This window comes from Gambusia affinis, linkage group LG22 (genome assembly GCF_019740435.1).
Source record: "Gambusia affinis linkage group LG22, SWU_Gaff_1.0, whole genome shotgun sequence".
Classification (NCBI taxonomy): domain Eukaryota; kingdom Metazoa; phylum Chordata; class Actinopteri; order Cyprinodontiformes; family Poeciliidae; genus Gambusia; species Gambusia affinis.
The window spans coordinates 3840123-3861170 of NC_057889.1; the positions used below are offsets into that span (position 1 = coordinate 3840123).

The 21048-nt window shown below is 36.7% G+C and overlaps 2 protein-coding genes across 2 annotated transcripts; both read left to right on the forward strand.

Moving 5' to 3' along the window:
* Window positions 1-2728: 2728 nt before the first annotated feature.
* Window positions 2729-9234, forward strand: lg22h1orf198 (linkage group 22 C1orf198 homolog). The gene is made up of 6 exons (XM_044106145.1): window positions 2729-3068; window positions 4868-4918; window positions 5010-5135; window positions 6167-6334; window positions 7173-7532; window positions 8460-9234. The coding sequence occupies exons 1-6, from the start codon at window positions 2763-2765 to the stop codon at window positions 8514-8516; spliced, it is 1068 nt and encodes a 355-aa protein (XP_043962080.1). The 5' UTR covers window positions 2729-2762; the 3' UTR covers window positions 8517-9234.
* A 4264-nt stretch (window positions 9235-13498) lies between these two features.
* Window positions 13499-19865, forward strand: clec11a (C-type lectin domain containing 11A). Its single transcript, XM_044106149.1, is given in 6 exon segments — window positions 13499-13634; window positions 13637-13741; window positions 15128-15242; window positions 16215-16322; window positions 16406-16489; window positions 19349-19865. Coding segments are annotated over 6 exon segments (891 nt in total). The 5' UTR covers window positions 13499-13568; the 3' UTR covers window positions 19762-19865.
* Window positions 19866-21048: the final 1183 nt, after the last annotated feature.

A 21048-nucleotide genomic window follows, 5' to 3' on the forward strand; every position in this document is an offset into this window, starting at 1 on the left:
TGGGCTTTCCAGAACATTTTAATTGTCCAATGATTCTGTTGTTAATTTGGATGTATTTTGGGCCTCATTATGATGCTGAAAAATAAAAATCTCCATAATTTTTAGCTTTCCATAAACCTGGACGTTTTGGGTCAAAGTTATCATTTACAACTATTAATAATAGTCCACTGACCTTTTGGTTTTTAAGACTTTTTCTCCACAATTTCTTTGGACAAACTCAAGAGGTTTAACAAAAATATATAAACAAAACGCTAAAGAAATTACAGGACAGTGTTGGTCACCGCTAGCTAAAAAGTTACCTAACCTTGCTGCATTAATTATAAAACTTTATTCCGCTAATATTGAAGCACTGAAAGAAGGCGGTATTTAGTGGAAGCTAATGCTAAAGTGCAACCATACTGATACAAAATGACAAAAAGTCTTAGCCTGAATTAAAATTAGCCTACTATATTTAATATTAGCATATTGACAGATTAGCAGCCACCGCTGGTACAGAACATGAGATGATTACAAAAGCAAGTAGGGCCCAAATAAAACCTTAACAAACTGTTACATGTGAGTTTTTTCTGCTCAAACTCTGCAGCTAACACTTCCCTAGCTAGCCTGATTGAACACACTAAATCCCAATCACCTTCACCTCTTTTTGTGTTTTTGTTCACTGTGTTCACTTCTCTCCATACCAGTTTGTTTATTTCTGCCATTTTTCAAATCTTTTCCCTCTCGTATTTTTGTTCCCCTCGTATTTTTTGACTCCTTCTGCCTCTCTTGTACTGACCGTGGCTTTTCTTTGAGCTCTGCATTTAACTCCAGCCTGCTTAGTGCTTTATTTAAAAAATAATCAGATTCTTTGGAAGAAACACATTAAGAAATGAATGATGATTCAAGACATTTCTGCAGTTCTTGAAATCCCCTCTATTTGCCAGAACATGAATCACTTAACAATAATTTCACTCCTTAAATGGTGCATTGGTCAAGAGTTTGCTGACATCTCAAACACCAAACTGAAAAGTTATGTGCAGTGTGTTACACTTTTACAGAACATTTTTGTCTTTAGCTGAGTTGTCAGTATGCTGTAAATGTGTTTATTTTATTAATTCACACTGACTGCACTGTGGAAAGGTTTGGACTCTTACCTTATTCTGGCATTTTTGTTTGAGTATTTTTTGACTGGTTTTCCATTCAATCAATTTTTAGCGATGTTTTTGCTGTTGTTTCACCTAAATTCTTATATCCATAAAGGGGCCACTGTTGTGTTTCAACCCAATAATTATTTTAAATTGAATTTTTAGACATTTTATTACATTGACCCTTACATTGACAAATATAACTCATCCCCATATTTCAGTTAAATCTGTCAATAATAGAAAAGAGACCACATTTTTACTAACAGAAAATATGATTTTGGGACCAACAAGGTTGTGACTACGGAGCAATTGGCCTAGAAATTTAGCATATGGTAGACAATAAACAATTATAAAGGATGATGCCTTCTTCAGCTGTCTTCCTGTACACTTTCCAAACTGTTATGTTTTAATTTCCTCTGGAAGTCAGAACATGAAGGAACCACGGAACGAACTGCTAACATGTTTTTGCATAGCTGGTCATCCTATATCAGAACATTTGAAATATAAAAAACTAGAAATTTGTGGTGTTTAGACAATGCTCTAGTAAACGTAGGGTGTCAGGGGGGGAGGGTTCCTACAAGGCAGTCATTGCCTTTATGAGTCCAATTCAGCAAAACAAGTGCGCCTTTACAAACGTGCACAAAATCATACACTGATTGGGAGTCAAAATCAAGATGTGGGAGGGAGAAACTTCCCTTTTCCAAAACAATCACTTGTTCCATTGAGTCACAGTCAACTGACGCAACCATAGATAGAGCTACTTGGGGTGAACAAAAAAGGAAGAAGTTATTAATCCCTATTTATTAACCAGTTTCATAGAACCCGGTGAATCATGAATCAATTGAACAAGTGGATATTTTCATTTACTGTTCTCATTGGAACCCCTGCTGGCATTCAATGTGTCCTTTTGTTGCCAAGCAGGTTCAACCGAAGTCACGTCAGCATAGAAAATCTTTCAGTCAGAGGGGTGGAGCACCAACAGGTGCCATTGGTGACATTTTAGACTTTTGGAAATGTTCTGAGTTTTCTGTGTTTTATTTCTAGAAAGTTTCTTTGTTTTTTCTAGCACATTTTTGACTTTTCAAACTCATAAACTTCCTTGTTTTTCTATCAATTTTCTGAGATACATCTCAAAATTTCCTTTTTTCTTGCTAAAGTTTTGACCTTCAAAACTCAGAGACTTCATTTTTGTTGTTGTTCTTTTCTATATATAAAATTTATGCAACTAATCTCAAAATTTTATATTGTTTAGTGAAATTTTTGACTTTTCAAATGGAGAAATTCCCGTGCTTTTTCTAGAAAAATTTAGACTTTTCAAAGTCAAACTCTTGTTTTTCCTAGAAATATTCTGAGAATTTTTTTAGGAAATGTAATCCTTTTCGTTCTATCTACAATGGCCCTACTACGGCCTCGTAGGTACAGATGCAGTCTAAGTGTGAATAGCATTTACACTCCGCCCATGTTTTAGCAATAAAAGATGTCAAAGCAAATGGAATGCTACTTTTTTATATATTTTGTTCCAGTACATCCAAAACACCAGTAGATGGCGTCAATAACACGCACAACGGGCTTGTCCCACCTCTTCTTCCCAGCTTCCGTTTCCTCTCAAAATACAACAACAGCTGTTAGAAGTTAAAGATGGCCGCCGCTACCATGGCGGGGCTCGACGCCCATAGGATGGAGAAGAAGACGTTTGAGTACTTTTCCTCCATCAACTCTATGGCCAAGAAGATCATGCAGGAACGGGAGAAAATCAAATCCGATTACGGCTCGTCCTGGGAGAAAATGACCCCGGAGGAGCAAGACAACGCCATTGATAACAGCTTGATGGACCCTCATATCAGAGCCAGATATGCTATGCATAAAGTGGACCGAGAGGAGGTGGTCTGTTACCCCAGACTGCTCCTCCAGACGGGTCAGAAGACAGTCCACTTCGGTGATGAGGTATTTAACAACATTTCAGTTTGTATTTGAAGGTTTTTGCGGTTTCGTTGGTGTGGCTGCTAACAATAGCCACGTAGACGTAAAGCACGTCTTTGACGTCACAACAGATGATTTCTCGTAACACCTCAAAGAATGAATAATGGCATAAATATTTCGTGCTTTGATTAGTATGTATTCCAATTATTTCTTCTTTTTGTAAGAAATTAATCATTACTATATCGTTAAATTTTTGAAATAGTTTGTTTCGATTTAAAACTGGTAGATGAAACTTATAAACAGGGCCGGATTTACAATGATGTGGGCCCTGGGCTGTAAACCATTTGGTGCCTGATCCACAAAAAAAAAATATTTTGCAAATAGAAATTACAGTGCATTAATAGATAATTCTATACATAATTAGGTATCAGATAATGGTGGTAGGCGTAATAGATCCCTTGGCCAGTAACTACCCCCCAAAATTACTATAAATATATAATTTTCAAATACATGAATATTGTTTATATTAATAAAACTCCTAAAATATTACCACAACTAACTGGATATGGGCATATGACTCTTATATAAAGTACAATTACTGCAAACATTCATTCATAAAAAATAAAATAAAATGTGGAGCCTACATGAAAATCGGGGCCCTGGGCAACTGCCATCAGCCCTTTCTAAAGCATGGCTCAGTGTAAAACTATAAAAAAATAAATAAATGAAAACACCATAATATCAGTATATGGACTTCCCTACACTGAATGTAATGTGTTGAGTAAAAGCTTTGTAAATGGCTTATAAAAGTAAAGTAAAATGGCTGAAATATTACTTGAACTATGACCCCAAATCCCAGAGGAGTTGGGAGGAAGATATGAGTTGCTACATCAAATTTTTCTGCGATAAAGAATATGTGAATTTTGTGTTGACTCAACCAAATATTAACATGGGAGACATGTTTGCACAAAGCATCTAAACGTATAATTATGACCAAAGTTGTTTTGGTAGACGCAGCCCTGATTCATCTGCTGTGTCAGTGATTTTGTTCTTTTTCTTAAGTTTGAGTCATTCATATGTCTATGTAACAGTTGGAAGGAAAAATACCTATTTAAAAACTAAAGTTTCGACTCACAACAAGTAATTCAGCTAAATAAGTTTTACCAATGTAAGTATATTTAGCTCCAATTCATTCCAATTGTATATTATATTAATTAGAGCTATGTAGTTCTAATTATACAACCCAATAGTCAAATTCAGTTAATCTTGTATTGCCTAGGGCTGCAACTTACTACTATATTAGTTATTGGTTATTCTGGCAATTTTGGTTAATCAGATTTTAAAAATTGGCACATTCTGCAGATTTTTCATTTAACCACTTGAACCTTTTATATACAGTATTAGAAATAGATTAAAATATGCAAATAAACAACTAAATTTCATTTTAAAGGAGAAAACAAACATGTTATTGCCTAAAATGCAAAAAGATAGCATTACGTTACTGAGTTTGAACTGGGTGAAGTTAAAACTATCCCCCTTGAGGAATCTTGGGTGAAACATATTTACAGACAAACTTGTTTTTATCTTAAATGCAAAATCTATTTATATATTTTTTATACTCTCTTGGCTCAACTGTTGCTCTGTTTGTGTTGTTTGTTCAGCAAATGTCCTTTTATGAGTCTGTTTACTCCAGTTAACAATTTACCTATTACTAAATTAGTTGACAATTATTTGAATAATCGATAAAACATGATGAATCTGATTAATCGTTTCAGCCCTAACATTGCCGGTTGGTAAAAACCTTTGTTTTCTATTCTTTATAGGACATTACATGGCAGGATGAGCACTCTGCCCCTTTCTCATGGGAGACAAAGGTAAAACCTGATTAGCTGGAAGCAGCCATCTTCATTGTGCAGACATGTTTGTGTATGTACCAGAGTGTTTAAAATCTGATGTGCGTTTCAGAGTCAGATGGAGTTCAGTTTGACGTCAGGTTCTGCAGATCAGGTGACCTCTGCTTCTCAAGGCGACTCCAAAAGTGCAAAAGCTCCTCATTCCAACCAGCTTGGGAAAAGTACAGCAGGAGGCAAGGTATGGATCACACTGCAAAAACTCAAAATCCTACCGAGTATTTCTGTTTAGTATTGAGTGCAGGTATCTTGCTACGCTTGAAATGGGGAAAACTAACTCACAAGTAACTTTTCAGTAAGATTTAGGAGCTTGCTTTAAGTCAGTAATTCTTGAATATTGATTTCAATAACGTACTTGTTCCTCTAGTTTTACTTATAACATGGGAAAATGTCTATAAGTGAAATAATCTGCCAGTGTACCTTATACTTTTTCATTAATTAAAACAAGCTGGTATATCTTGTGAGTTAGTATGAGTTAGTACTAATATGTTTGCACCTAGAAAGTAGACATTGCAGTTCATTTCACTGTTGACAAAACTGAAGCTGCCTAATAATACCTGAGCCAAAGTGAGGGGCCATATGTGGCCCCTGGCCCCCAACTGCAATTCAAAAATTACACAAGCTTGGCCTGGTTGATGCAGGTGGAGAGTTTTTGTTTTTAATTAGGGTAATATTATTACACACAAATTAAATTATTGTTACAGTGGAAAATGTTTGATGCAGTAGAAAGTATAAATTTTTTTATAGCCACACTTTTTGTGTTTTCTTTCTTTATAGTAAACAGGAACATGTGTATTTAGTGACTTTCACTCAAAAGCACCAAAATATGCTTTTAATTAATTTATTAAACATGGCTAAATACACTAAAATTTGATCCAGAATGTGACAAAAATCCTGCTTTTATAGCTGAGACAAAAAAAAAATCATTTTCTTTTTCTACCCAAAAACGCCCCCAAAAATTTACACATTTTAAAGAGGCAAATGTGAGAAACGCTTTTTTATTTTGGGGATATAATGATTTATACACCCATTCTTACAAAATGTCTGACTAATTTGTTTATGTTATTTACTGCATGCTTAGTTTATTGTTCAGTTGGTAAAATTATATTTTTCTTGTCTATGACTTTACAACTTTTGCCCACGAGACAAAAAGTTTGGACACCCCTGGCCTCAGCATTGTGGGCATTTCAAGACTTTGTGTGACCCGTGTAGGTTTCTGTCAGTGAGGGCCGGAGGCCGGAGGAGGAGTTGTCCTTCTGGAAGATCAGCGCTGAGAGGTCACGGCTGGAAGGGGAGAAGGCTGATTTCCAGTCCCTGACCCCGAGTCAGATCAAATCCCTGGAGAAAGGAGAGAAGCCCCTCCCCTCCTACCTCAGACAGGTAAACTCTAATCCTACTGACCGAAGAGTTACGCAAATTGAAATATAAAAAAAGAAAATAAACTTGCTTAATAAAAACACGGCGACTTTGAATGAACACGTTTTTCTATTAAATGTTTTTGCGCTGAGATGTGGTGGATTTTTGTCTGAATCAAAATAGATGTATTTCGCAAAACTGCCATGGAAATATTTTTTTTATATCATACAATTTGTGATGAACCGGCTGAATTACGAATGCAATCACACATAGCTGTTTACATGCATCGTCGCCATGATTTTTAATGATTGGTGTGAAAGAACTTATTCACGCGATTTTAACTGTTTCTTATTTAATGGAAACACCACAATTGTGAATTTTTTATTTTTATTTTTAACAGTAGCAGAATAGAAAAAATGATTTGTGCAAATTTGTAAAGGAAACACAGATATAGAGAATTATGCCTGTTGCTAATTTATCGGCACTGATTTCCTTAGTTTTGTGAAATGATTGGTGATCGACCAATACTTAAAAGTGAAGCTGATCTTATCTGCTTTAGTAAAAATCAGTCGCTGTCCTCTTCGCCTCTGCAGTGAGAGAAGTTTGACTGACAGACCGGCCCACCAGTTCATGTCTGCTGTTAACAATAGTCGCCCCACTGTTTCCAACTCAGCAACATTATTGCTACATTTAGCAACATTGACAAAAACAATTTTGATATCAGCCAAAGTCTGAGTCAGCAGGTCAGGGTTTTTAAATCTTGTTGATCGTCCAGAAAACTGCAATTGGTGCAATGGAATATAGATGGATAGATACATCCATCTATATTCCACATTTAATGCTAAACTAAATCTTTCTTCAGGAGAGTTCTGTCATCTCCAAGGAGCCTGAAGCTGCAGAGTCTCACCCTCCGGCTCCTACCAAGTCCATAAAGCCCAGAGCCCCCAAGCCTCCAGCCCCGCAGCTCCCAGCCCCCGTGGCTGTCAGTGCAACGCCTGCGTCCATCTCCATCACGCCCACACCGGCGCCGCCCATCGCCGCCTCATCTTCGGTCGGAGGCTGGGAGAGATCTCAGAGCACCCTGCCGTCTGTCAGCAACACCCTGGATGAAATGTTTCCATCCAATCTGATATCGAAGCCCTCGAAGCCCATCAGCGCCGCAGAGAAGGAGAAAGCGGAGGAAGGTTCACCCCCCTTGGACGTGAGCCCCACCTTTTCCCAGGTGAGTTCTGAAACCGATCCGCGTTTCTGCGCAGGTTTTGGTAAGTTTTATATTTTTAACATCAAAGAGACATTATGTCTTAAACTCGGTAGCAGTTTTTGATATGTGCTGCCACACTAATAAACAGTTGTAGCCTATTTCTTTATTTGTATAGCAATTATTTAACGAAGGGTAGGACTTTATACCGCAGTTGGAGTCGTGTAAGTTAATTTGCTTTTCTTGAAGTGTAAAAGTGTAAACTGGTCTTATTTTAAAGAAAGTTTAAACATTTCTTGTCAGTTGAAATTTTTGTATTGGTCAAAATGCAAATAAACATTTTAGGTCATAAAAATATTATCTTTTGCAGGAAAAAATTCACCTGCAGCAAAAAGAAAAAAAATCCGACTTAACATCAAATTTTAGGGCTGATTTGCTTATTACTATTATCATTTATTTTTTAGATTTACCCCTTTAATCATTGACTATTTAATGGTGCATAATATATTTTTTTAACAGAATTTGAACCAGGTGAAGTTAAAATTGACACTTTAGGAGTTCTGATTAGAACAGATTGTTTTCTCCTTGTATGCAAAATGTTTTTCTTCTTTCAGCAAATTGTCTTTTTTAGAGTCTATATACTCCAGTTAATGATTAATCAATTACTTAGTTGATTATTGCAATAGTCAATCCATTACAATTAATCCCTTCAGTCATCCACAATCCCAGTTTTTACAAATTCTGTATTAAAATTTCTCACCTTTTATTAACATTATTTTTTATTGTTTTAACATTGGATTAAAAATTTAATTGAAAATTTCTGTAAATTTAAAGCTGAGAATTTGACATCTTTGCAGAATAAATGTGAATGTGAAGCCCATTAGGTTTTAAACAGTGAAACAATCAGTTCACCCTCATTTCAGCAGTACTGTTGAATCGCTGTTTTCACAGTTCAACACTAGTAACAGCATCCTGAAGACCGGATTCGACTTCTTGGACAACTGGTAAAATCCACAGCCGAGAGCCGCCGCCATCGTCATCGTCATCATCGCCATGACAACAAACATCCACGTCCAGATTTAAGAGACACGTTCCTGACAGACAACGGCATCGATTCTCTCTGGCTTGTGAAGACATTAACTCGTCACCTGTGTTTACTTTTTGGCTTTTCTCCAAAGTAGAACATCTTGTTTTTTTATGTTATGTTATAAGTCTGGATGCATGATATTAAACTGCTTAAACACACAATTAGAAAACACTAAAAGCATGTCATAATTCAGTCCAAAACTATCATATTGCTTTTGATTTTCTATCTGTGTTCCTGATGTGATAATCTTTAGGGTTTAGAGTTATTAATAGGCGATCCTTTAATGCTGCAGTTCTAATATAAATATAGTATTTTAGAAGGAAAATCATTAAAAATTACCATAATTCTGTTTAGTTTAAAACTGAAATTAGACTGAACGCTCAGACCTGCTGAATGGATTTAGCTTCTTGCCACATCGTTCCATCACAGCTGTGTGTTTTGATAAAATATGCATTGAAACATGTTGGTAAACAATCACCATTACAGTGATTGGTAGTGTTTGTCATAGACTAAATACCTAGAGTACTATTTTGCTTAGTTTTATATTTATCTGCTAATTTTATCCTCAGCTTTATGTGTACAGATTATGAACTCACATTGTGAGGTTAAAGAATAATTAAATCTAAATTGTGTCGTGTTTTTCTTTTTGAGTCTTTTGGGTAGAAATGCTTAAAGATGATAAATGTTATTACTCTTTTTCTTTTTAATTGTATTGAAGCTTATAGCTCTTGAAAATTATTTCAGGCAATTATGTCATCAATGCATAAAACATGACAGCATGTTTAATATTTTCAAGATATTTAGAATATTTTTTATTCTAAAAAATGTCTAATTTTGATATGTAGCTAAATAAATCAGACTTCACATGTAAATTTTATTAAATTATGAGAAAAACTGGCAAACTCAGACTTTACCCAAAACATCTTGATCAATTTTTTTACCTCTTTAACATTCATGGATTCAGCTACAATTTAAAATCTTAAATGTGTAGGAAGTAAGGAAGGTTGATGAACATGAGGCAAAGAAAAGTTTAAAAACAGAACCTCAATCTGGAGCAAAGCAGCTGCTCTGCCGGGTATTTATAGAATCGGGAGCACTGCTGTTGCGTTTCCTGAATATTTCATGCTTGGGGAATGGAGAGAGCATCATTTAACAATAATGAAATCAATAATTTAAGGTCCTTTTAGGGCTAGCACACTGAAAATAATCCAGCTCCCAGATGCTTAACCCTTAGTTTAGCCTAGCATAAAACTTAAGAGCTTTTCCTAAACCAGTTGTGCCCGAATCCAGTCCTCCAGATCTACTAGCCTGCAACTTTTGGATGTGTCCTTTCTACAGCGCCTGATTTAATGGCTCCTCAGCAGAGGTGAATGAATGCTGATGATGAAATTCAGATGTTTGATTAGAGCAGGGATGCAGGTAAAAAGACTTGTTTTTAACCCTGTCCTAAAGGTTTTGGGATATTACTTTGCAAATAATAAACAAGACTTGTGACCTTGTTTAGAAATGAGGGTGTTTTTGAACTCAGTTAAGCTAGTGATCTTCTTTTCTAATGCTAACTAGCTTAGCTAGAAGCTATGCTAGTTCTAACGTGCAATGTACAATCTGCAAAGCTTTTTCTAATCTACATAAAAACAAGTACACATCTGTTTAAAAATGGATGCAAATTACTGAATTATTAAACAGTAAATTTATTTTTATGGCACCAATTCACAACACATTTACTCTGAAGGTCCATTTTAAAACAAATTGGTCCAGTTAATGTGTAATTCTATTGAAATATATGATTAGAGAAGTTAATTTATATAGATTCAAGTAATTGCAGTCAATTTGGTTTGTAATACGGTTGTGAGATTGGCAGAGGTGACCAGATGTGGTCAAACAATTGAGTCACTGACTAAAAATAGACTTTGCAGCAATCCGTTTCTCTTAATTTAAAAACTTGTTTAAATTTCAGCTCTCATCGATTCTCATGAAACGTGAATAATGAATAAAGAATAAGATTATACATGCAAATGTTTGAAATGGGTTTCCTGGAAGCAGAGCCCAAAAACTGCCTTTTACACTGTTTTCAGTCAAAATGATTCACAGTACTACTGATCAACGAAAGGTCATCGTTTAGACTTTAATCCAGAGACAATAACTGTCTAACAACTGCATTTATTATCTACCAGTTTAACAAACTGTGCATTTATGTTATTCGTTATACCGAACTGAGGCACCTCTGTCCAGTTCTGCCTCTACCCAGCTCTTCCAAAGCATGAATGGCTGCTTTATGTTCAGAAAATATTTTGGTAGAAAAAAAAACTGCAGAATATTTGGCTGAATGAAAATGATTGCCAGTTATTAAACAGGGATATCTCTGATTAAAAGTATAACCTAAGTCTATAATTTTTAAAAAGCAGAACGGTGTGTGTGCCAATAATCTTCAGAATAAGAAAAGTTACTGTTTTTGCCTTAAATCTTCACTGAAGCATTTAAGATATTGAACTAGAAACGGGAAGATGTTCTGGAAGCAACTCAGTGAAAAGAAAGTCTTGGACACCTCAGCCGTTTGTACTGCAAATACTTTTCACTCAACAATTTTGGCCAATGTGACAAAAACCTTGGACACCTCTGAACTTGTTAAAGCCGTTACTTGATTCAATGAACACATTAGGGCTGAAAAACTTACCATGATACAAGGGTTTCATATCAGTAAATAATGACAGTGATTAGTTTTTGTTTTACATAAATACTACGGATGTGTTGGCGTGACCTTTCCATAGTTGTTTTATTCTTAAGCGGCTATGATTAACGGTAGCAAAACCTGAAACTGCTGGTGCGCAAGTTATTCAACAGGTTGTTTCTAGGTAACCAAAGAATGAGTGAGTTGCTAGGTAACCAAGGAACAAGCACGTTAGTTAACGCCAAAAACCTAGCTTAGCTAACCTTGAGAAGTTGAGCCGCTAAAGTCTTTCCTCTGCTTACATCTCCCAGAATGCTGTGCGGTTCTGGTTCAGAGTCCAGTGAATTATCTATATTTTGAATATTGATGACATGTCTATCACAATACATATTGTTATTGATTTATTCTCTAGAACGCATATGAAGAATTAATTTTTCTCCCCGTTTAGCAGCTAATGCTTTGGAGTCGCAGGAACTTTGTTTCTGCTCCACACTTCATTTCATATTTCCGTCAGTGTGATGGAAACAGTAACTTGGGTCATAAAAATATTTTAGACTCAGTTTCTTCTGTCCTGAACTGACCCTTTTACATAATTCTTAATTACATGAGCCATCAAGAATCCAGTAATACCGAATTTAACACCGCACAACAAAAATAGACCAATTGAAAGCAGATGCTTTTTCCTAAACTGAAACTGTAGAATATAGAATTATTTAAGGGTTAATATTTAAAACACTTCCATGTTAGCTTTGCTAGACTTTTTAAGTGGACACATTTAATTTTGTGAAGGCAGAGTTGAGGTCTGGAAATGTTTCTGGTTTTGCTCATGTTGCTGGAACAGCTGTGCTGAAGCAGACGTCCTGCAGACTCGAACACATCTGACCCTGAAAGTCCCAGCAGCCGCTGGCGCGACGCCCGGGCTCCTCATCCCCGAGCGCTGCCTCGCTCGCTGCTCTGGAAACTCTGCTGGATTCTTGAGGCGTTTTAACTGGCACGCCTCCCGCTACAACCTCAAACACATACGCACACACAAACGGACGCACGGCCTCTTACATAACTACTTCTGTCATTATTTCTTGAACTGATTTACAGCCCATATTTCTGCTCCCACTAATTGATTTAATTATAATAAAATAGCTTTTCACGCTGATCTAATTAACAAAAGCATTTCTGTCAGTAGACCTGATTCATTACATGAATCACATCCAGTTCAGTGAGGATGTGAGCCAGAAATAACAGCTAGCAAACATGTAATCTCATTTCAAGCTTTAAATTTCCATTCAAATTAAATCATTTATTCACGGACCGCACAGTTCTTTCCACTGATTATGTCAGATTATTTACATCATCACGTCTAAAGTTTATCATTCGCACTGCTGTCCGTTATCATGTCGATAAACTTTCTGCTTAAAGGTAAATCTCTGGGTGACATGGAGATTTCTGACAGTCAGCTGAGTAAGCATGAGGGGACAGTGGAGAGGAATCACTGTTTTAACAATAAAAACCAAGATCAGTATGAAGGACTGTGTTAAAGGCTGAAAAGACAGAAAGGAGACAAAAAAAAGTAAGATAGTTTTAGGTTCTTTGTAGTTCACATGTGAGATCACGTACAATTTGAATATATTTGGAAATGTAAACAACCATGCAAAAAAAAATAAAATACAAAGTGAATTGAGCTTTAAGACCTACAGTGTGATAGTAACCAAATATAATTACAGTACAATCGGAACTGGACTGCCATGAAAAAGTCAGTTGTGGGTCACATATGGTCAAAAAAAAATCTGATTTGGGTCGCATTCACCTGGTGTGTAAATGTAACAGGAACTGATTTGTCAACCGAGTAAAAACACCAATAAAGTAAAATAAGAGCTTGGTTTGCAGTCGTTGCCATAGGCACCAATGATGCAGGCAAACTAGAGATCATTGTTAACACAGTTTCAATGGTTATAGCTCACACTCGGGTGTTGCTTGTGTATTTTCCCAACAGTGGAGAGTTTATATTAGGGGTACAAGTGGTTTCCACAGGACAGAGATCCATGGGAATCCACACTGCTCTCACAAAGCGTGGAAATGGGAGGGCGAAGCAAAAACAAAGACACTTCCTGTTTGGTGGAAATCAGACCTGTCCTGCAGAAGACTGAAAGCCAGGCAGCAGGAATGTTTTGATTTTTGATACCTTCCTTTTTTCCCTTTTTTCCTTCTCAAAGAGTGTGTGAGTGTGTGTGAGTGTGTGTGTGTGCGTGTGTGTGTGTGTGCGCCCTCCCATTCACATGTCTAATGGGAAAGAGATTCCAGCTGTTATTCCATGAGGGAAGGAGGAGGGAGAGTTCGCAGAGCGGCTCAGAGAGGTTTAGCTGCTGAAGGAAGAGAAGAGTTACTGAAAGGAGTAAAATGGGACCAGCTGCCACATCGTACACATTCCTGTGTTTATGTTTTCTGGCTCTTCCAACAGAGATGATCGACGCTGCACCGACAGAGGTCAGAACGCTTTCATGTACTTTTATTTTTTTAAACTATAGCCTTCATTCTGGTCTATTTTGATTTAAAAACTGCAATCCACACTCCCTTTACATAAAAAAAGAAAAACTGAAAATGATTTGCGCCTCATAAGCTGTAGGAGATGAAGCCATGAGTCTCTGAGATTCCCAAATAATTACAGATGACATGTCTGGGGAAGCAGACAGTGGCAGTGGTGAATGTTTGAGACTCTTGCTCAATCAGCCAATAAGTGACGGAGAAATATTAAGGGGAAAAGTCATGTGTCTTCTTTCTTTTCACTTTAAAGTTTACTTTTAAGCAGCCAAAGCTTCTTTTAATCTCCCAGCTGGTTTTAGCCAGAACTTCTCCAGAGTTTTTCTTTATACTTTAGATTGGGCAGATTGAATTTATCATTTAGTCCCTCTCTACAAATCACATTTGTTTTATTATATAACTAAAATTACTTGATTTATTTTTTTCCTTTTACATCCTATTTTCATTGATTTTGACTAAAACATATGTAATCATCACCCTAATTAAGGTGAAATAAATAACTGTGATGTCAGTAAGTCATATTTTCTCCTCTGAATACTTCAGGCAAAACTACTTTATACTGATATGAGAAAAACTGGTAAGTTTCTCCTTTTTTATCCAAGTTAGTTGAGTGCGAAACAATGCGAGGGGTTCATATGATCAAGAAAATCAAGGGACATGCAATGATTTTGGTGAATGTTGCAATGACTGATATGACTTGTGATAAATAACCAAATTATTAGTGTTCGTGTCTTTCTGATTCAGATTTGCAGGAAAAAAAAAATCAGTATTTCCATCTTGAGGTTTCATTTAAAAAGATACTGATGATTTCTTCCCACTTCTTCTCTTTCTAAAACTCTTTTATGCTGCATTAAATTAGTTTCACTAAAATATATTACAGGCATAATATTAGAAACTATAAATTTATAACGTATTGTGCCGGCTGGACCAAAACCTGTCCTAATTTTTCTGCACAGTAGCCTGTAATGGTCAGGTGCAGCAACCATACTGAAAATGAATGAAACATTTTTAAGGAACTCAAAACACTTTAGAGGATTTCACAAAGAAAGAAATTAGGAGTGGTACCGTATAAACCTTTAATTTCAACAACACATCTAAAATTTGATGACAAGCATTAAATATTAAATAAAATGGGTCCATTCAGTTCCTAAATTGTTAGAAAAATCTATAATATTTTGAATTTTTCTTTTCTGTGTCCTTTAAAAATAGGTTAAGTCTACATGAACAAACCTGGATTTGTTTCCAAATCAGAGATTAAGACAAAGATTTAGTACCAAACAGTCTGTTATGGTAACCTGGGGATCTCTGTCTGTCTGTCTGTCTGTCTGTCAGGAATCTGTGGTGGAGGTGAAGAGGACCAGAGGCGACGTTCCTGATATCTTTCCAGAACCAGCACCAGAGCCGACCAGCCAAGCATCGGACTTCGAAAACTCGTACAACTACGTCTGTACGTAACGTCCTCCACCTTTAAAAGACTTCTTCCATTTTAAAATCGGCTCAGAATGGTGCATGTCGTAGAAAAACGTTTTGTTGTATTACAAAAACAAATCTGGTGTACTTTATTAGATTTTTTTGTGATAGACCGACTCAAATGAACTGAATAAAAATATGAAATGCAGCCTGAAATAAAATCCAACCAGTATCAGAAGTCCCACTTGCAGTGTTACCACTGTGAAACACAGTGATGGCAGCATCATGATGCGGGGATGCCAATCTACAGCAGCAATAGGGAATCTGGTCAAAGCTGAAGGTGAAATTGATTTTGGTAAACCAGTGTTTCCCAACCCTGGTCCTCAAGGCACAGAGCTACATGTTTTAGTGGTTTTCCTGATTTAATGTGGCCGATTCGACTGACTGCAGTTCAACAAACGCCTGTTAATCAGTCATCAATCGAAATCAGCCGGACTGAAGCAAGGAAACACCTAAACCATGCAGGGCAGTGAGCTGTGAGGACCAGGGATGGGAAACACTGAGGTAAACAGACCTGAACAAACATCCAGAACTACAATGAAAAAGTTTAGATCGAAGAAGAATCCTGTCTTGAAATGGTCCAGTCAAAGTCCGGAACTGAATCCAATAGACAATCTGTGTCTGATGTGATTAAGCTTCAGCTATTTAGAAATGAACAAAAATCCCTTCAGATGCAGAAAGCTGCTGGAAACGTACCACCAGATGCTTCGACTCTGGCTACCACACTTTTCAGATTTTTACACTTTTCAGTAAAATTTCTTTACTCCATTTTACAATCGTGCACCAATCTGTGTTGGTCTATCAAAAACAAATCACATGGTTGAATCTGTGGGTTGGTTTAGTCAGGTTAACCTACCACCCAGCAGTAACAATCATATTTTCTCAGTACTTAAAGCAAAGTTTTCTAATTCGTTTGTGTCACGTTTACAGTTTTTTTCTGTTTTCTCAGTATCTAGGCTAGCCGGCATTGACCAGGCCATCCACAAGCTGAACGTTGGTCATTACACTCTGGATGTTAAAGTCAGCCAGCTAATCGACCGACTCTCCAAGCTGGATGGTGAGGTTCAAAATGGTGGTAGAAGTTATTCCAGAAACACTCCAGAATGTTTTATTGATCCGTTTTTTCCCTCCTTTAAACAGCTAAAGTTGGAGACTTGGAGGACAGCATCCAGGAGGTCTACCGACACAGCAAGGACAATCGCAAGGAGATTGGGAGACTGGAAGGTATAAGACCTTTTCAAACCTTTGTAAAGCTTCAGAATAGACGTTGAATTTGATTGAAATTTTCTGTAGTATTCAAATTTAAGGCTTTTTAATGCCACTTTAAATTAAATTTAAGACAGAAAAAAAAACTATAAAAATAGGAGACGATTGGGGGATTCAGCCGTATTACAATCAAGCAAAGATTAAAACTGAAATTTCTGGGGTTTGTTTCATAGCTCTTGGCTTTGTGCTTCTAAGTTTATAGTATCCTGTGGGTCGGCAACAGAAGTGAGACAGTGCATAGATGAAAAAGCTAGCTGGCTAGCTACCAATGCTATATTTGCAGCCACTTAGCGGTAGCCTCCTTGTGTCACAAAATGCAAAGATGTATGCGAGCATTTAAACTTTTGCTCGACACAAAAGTCCTGCAAGAAAAAATACAAATGTATTTAAGGCCAACTTACCTATTATAAGCATTGAAGATTTTAAGATAAATGTGGGAAAAAATGGTTAAAGCAGCATTCCTAAACATTTTTTAAGGGTTTGCAAATATGAATTTAAATTTATCAGTATTTATATGGAGAAACACTAACTTTAATCATGCAATCATGTTATATTTTAATATTTAGTCATGTTTTTATCTATAACTGGAAACGTTTTACCCACATTCTGTTCAGTTTCTAGGTTCTAGGTCTGGATCAGTTCATCTTTATTTGCTGTCATGGAAAATAAAACGCATGAAGTAACATGCAGGGCTGATCTGGCCTCCAACATACAAAATAACTGTGATATTTGCATCAGAGAGGCAGAACTCTGCCAACACCAGAAACTCTAAAAAGAAATTGTCGCATTAGGAAAATATCAAAAGGAAGCCTGCGGTTATGTTATACTTTGTACCTTAGAAAATTATAGCTTTGCTGTGTTTGGTTGCTATGCAAATAACAGGGGCTGCTACAGGCATGAAAAGAAACATAGCTCTGGAGGGAAGATTGCCAAAAATAAAATAAATTGAACCCAACTCTGCAGCATGTTCTGGCACGTTTCCCCTCAGAGGCTTTTATAATTCAGTCTGCTGTAGGTAGATGAGCGCATGGAGAATGCTGAAGTGTCAAACAACACGGAGGATCACTGAGATGTTTGCAATAACTGAAAAAAAAGAAAAACAGTAAGGGGGTGCAATTTATTTGTTTTCTTCTGTAGGAATACACACAATAAGCAAGTTGGTAAATGTGGAAGAAATGGTACCAAACATTAGTCTAAAACTCTTATTCGCTTTGCACCATCCACATGGTGGAGGAGGTACTTGAATATGGATATCTATGATTTTGGTCCTGCTCTGTCTGCCTGAAAATAGACAGAAGTCAACATCCTCACTGAATTAAAACCCAATAAAAACCTTTAGAGCTTCCAACGTTTCCAGATGATCAATTATTTCCCTCATTTCTAAAGACAGTAAGGGTGGACTTTGTTTTTGTTTCCATAAACGGTGCTTGCATTTTTGGCTTAGCTTTTGTTGGATGGATGATGACACAGCTGTATATTATGCCACCAAATTCACCCCAGGTTTCTATTTACCTCGTGAGTCATCCCATATTATTTAATGTTTTGCATCCAAGGAACCAAATTCCTTTGCATGAAGACCATTTCTATAGAGACGCTGGTGTTGTTTGTTTGGGAATCTATTGACTCCGAGGTGAATCACTAAAAACATTCTCAGACAAATCGCTTCATTGCAAAAATCACAATATCTTGGCAACTAACTTTGGTCTAGTTTCCATTGCAAATATACTAGAACGCTCTAAGTAAGACAAAAATAACTTAAAAGTAACTTTTCAGCCACAAATAGGAGCTTGTTTTTTTTTTTTTATTAATAATTCCTTAAAATTGATGAAAAAGTACTTGCTCCACTAGCAGATTATTTAACTTATAACAAGACATTTTTCCCATCTTATAAGTGGAATAATCTGGGAGTTTTTTATTAATATCAAGAAATTACTGACTTGAGAGAAGCTCCTATATCTTGTTGAAAAATTACTTGTAAATTAGTAAATTAGTCTTATTTCAAGTGATCCAAGATATTTACACTGGAAACTAAACTAAAAATACTTGGTGAGATTTTGTGTTTCTGAAGTTCTGAAGAACAATAACAATAATTCAGCATGAAAAAATTAAAAAGTAAAAGAATATGTACACTGATTTAGGGGTGGGCGTTATGGACTTTTATCACAACATTGTTTGGTAATGTTATGATAACAATAAAGTTATTATAAAAGATTTATTACTTGTTTTAAGGCTTTGACTGCATGGTGCAGCATTCAAAGTGCCACAAACACAAATACTATTCTTGAAAACATTTGAAACAGGCTTCTTCTGGACGCAACTCACTAAAAACTGAGTGATTTATATTAGTGGTCCCCAACCCCTGGGCCGCGGACCGGTACCGGTCAGTGGTCCAATTGGTATAATTCATTTGTAAATGAATTATAAAGTCTCTGTAAACAAAATTGTCCTTCAAAAAAAGGGCTAGTTGAGACCAAAACACCAGACTGAAGACTTTTATCTTCCAGTTTTTGGTAAAAATAAATAAATAAATTAATTAAAAATGAGAGAGAGGGAAACAAGGAAAAATGATAAACAGCCGATGCAAAACCAAGATACTTTGGTCGTTCTGAATTTTGCACCTAAAAAATGAAAAAATTAAAACTACTACTATAACTAATAAAAACTAATCCAAAATGAAATATTTAACTAATAAATACTAGCAAATACATTCTGAAAACTAATTAAAACTAATTGAATTTGACAAAAGGTCACAGTGAAATAAAACTAAACTATAATGGAAAAACCAAAATCTGTTATAACGCTGGTTCTGCTTCCTAGGCTGCCACAAAGGACAAAGACTGGGCTACAAATGTTACCTAGTGTACAACAACTTAGCCGACTATGCAGGAGCATCCAGGAAGTGTCTGGAACGCGGCGGGCGCTTGGCGATGCCGCGCGACCGCAAGGAGCAGGAGGCCCTGGCGGCGTACGTCAAGGCCTTCTTCAGCCCGGGGAACTGGCCCGTCTGGCTGGGCATCAACGACCTGCGCTCCGAGGGGCTGTACCTCTTCGACGACGGCACACGGGTCTCGTACTTCCAGTGGCGTAAGCACTTCCTGTCCAGCCAGCCGGACGGAGGGAAACGGGAAAACTGTGTGGCCATGTCGTCGGACGACGGGGACTGGTGGGACCACTACTGCGACCGGATCATGAACTATGTCTGCGAGTTTGACGACAGGGTGGCACTTTGAAATGAACTCTTTAAAAACTGTTTGTTTTTTCCTAATCATGCCAGTAATTGAAACCTGAATGTGTAGCTCTTTAGCTCTTTAGAAATAAAAACGAAAACATTTTATTTAATCATTATCACATAAATTATTTTTAGCATACAACACGGTCTAGTCCCAACGCAGAGTTCTGGAGAGAAGTTTATGTACAGACATAAATCATCTTAGACATAAATTTCATAGTAATTTTGGATTTATGGTAATCCATTTGACTGCAAACTTGGACAGAATAAGGTGTTCCAACAGGGATAGCTTCCCTGAAACATTAAAACAAACCTTTTACCCATCAACATGAGTCCACAACTCCAGTCCTCAACTGACTCTGTCCTGAAACTAATTTTGCATTAACTATTAATCATTTGATTCATTAACTATTAATCATTTGGAGCAGAGACGCAGCTACAGGTGCAGACCCCTGACTTACACAAAGCAGCAAACTCAACCCAAGTGAAAAATTTAGATGTGTGAAAAACCGGGGTTGTGCAACAAAACCATCTAATTGAAATAAACTGTACAAACCGAGCAGAGAAGAGTGGTCATAGTGCAACGTATTAGAGACATTTCACCAAATACACAAAGTGTACAATTATTTCAGCATTAAATAAGCAAGTAAGCATCTAAATACTTAATGGTATCGACTGTAAGTGTGTCGACGATGGAGCGAAACACTTTGATCTGTGTGTTTGTGCTTTAATCATTGTTGTTCATGCAGCTGCATAAATATGACTGTAAGCCAGTTAAAACTGCTGATTACATTCAGGGAACTCTAAATATTGGATCAGGATTTCCAAACAAGGGTAAAAACTGAAAGATGGAGGAACTTTCTTGGGAATCAGCACATACCAAACCCTTTCACGATCTCCATCAGTGTGTGCTTGGGCTTTAGGAGGAGTTAAGAAGTAGCAGAAATGTTTTTAATAAGGGCTGGTGCTGAGTCCTGCTAAACTGCTGATTAACCCACATTCTTTTGTCCAGAGGAGTTTAAGCTTCACTTCTGCACAGTCTGCAAATATGACTTTCTCAAAAACATGACTTATTTTGTCTGCAAAACAAGAAAGTAAAATGACAGCTTGGGTTTTTATTTTCCTTGGTACAAACTTAGAAACAGTAGATCAGATTTCAGTGGAAGTATTCATCATAAATACCAACAGTACATTTGATTTTGGAGATATGTTGGGTATTGGAGACATGCTGAATGAAAATGTATCTACACTACCTAAATATTTTTGTTGTTCCTTCCATAAGAAACAT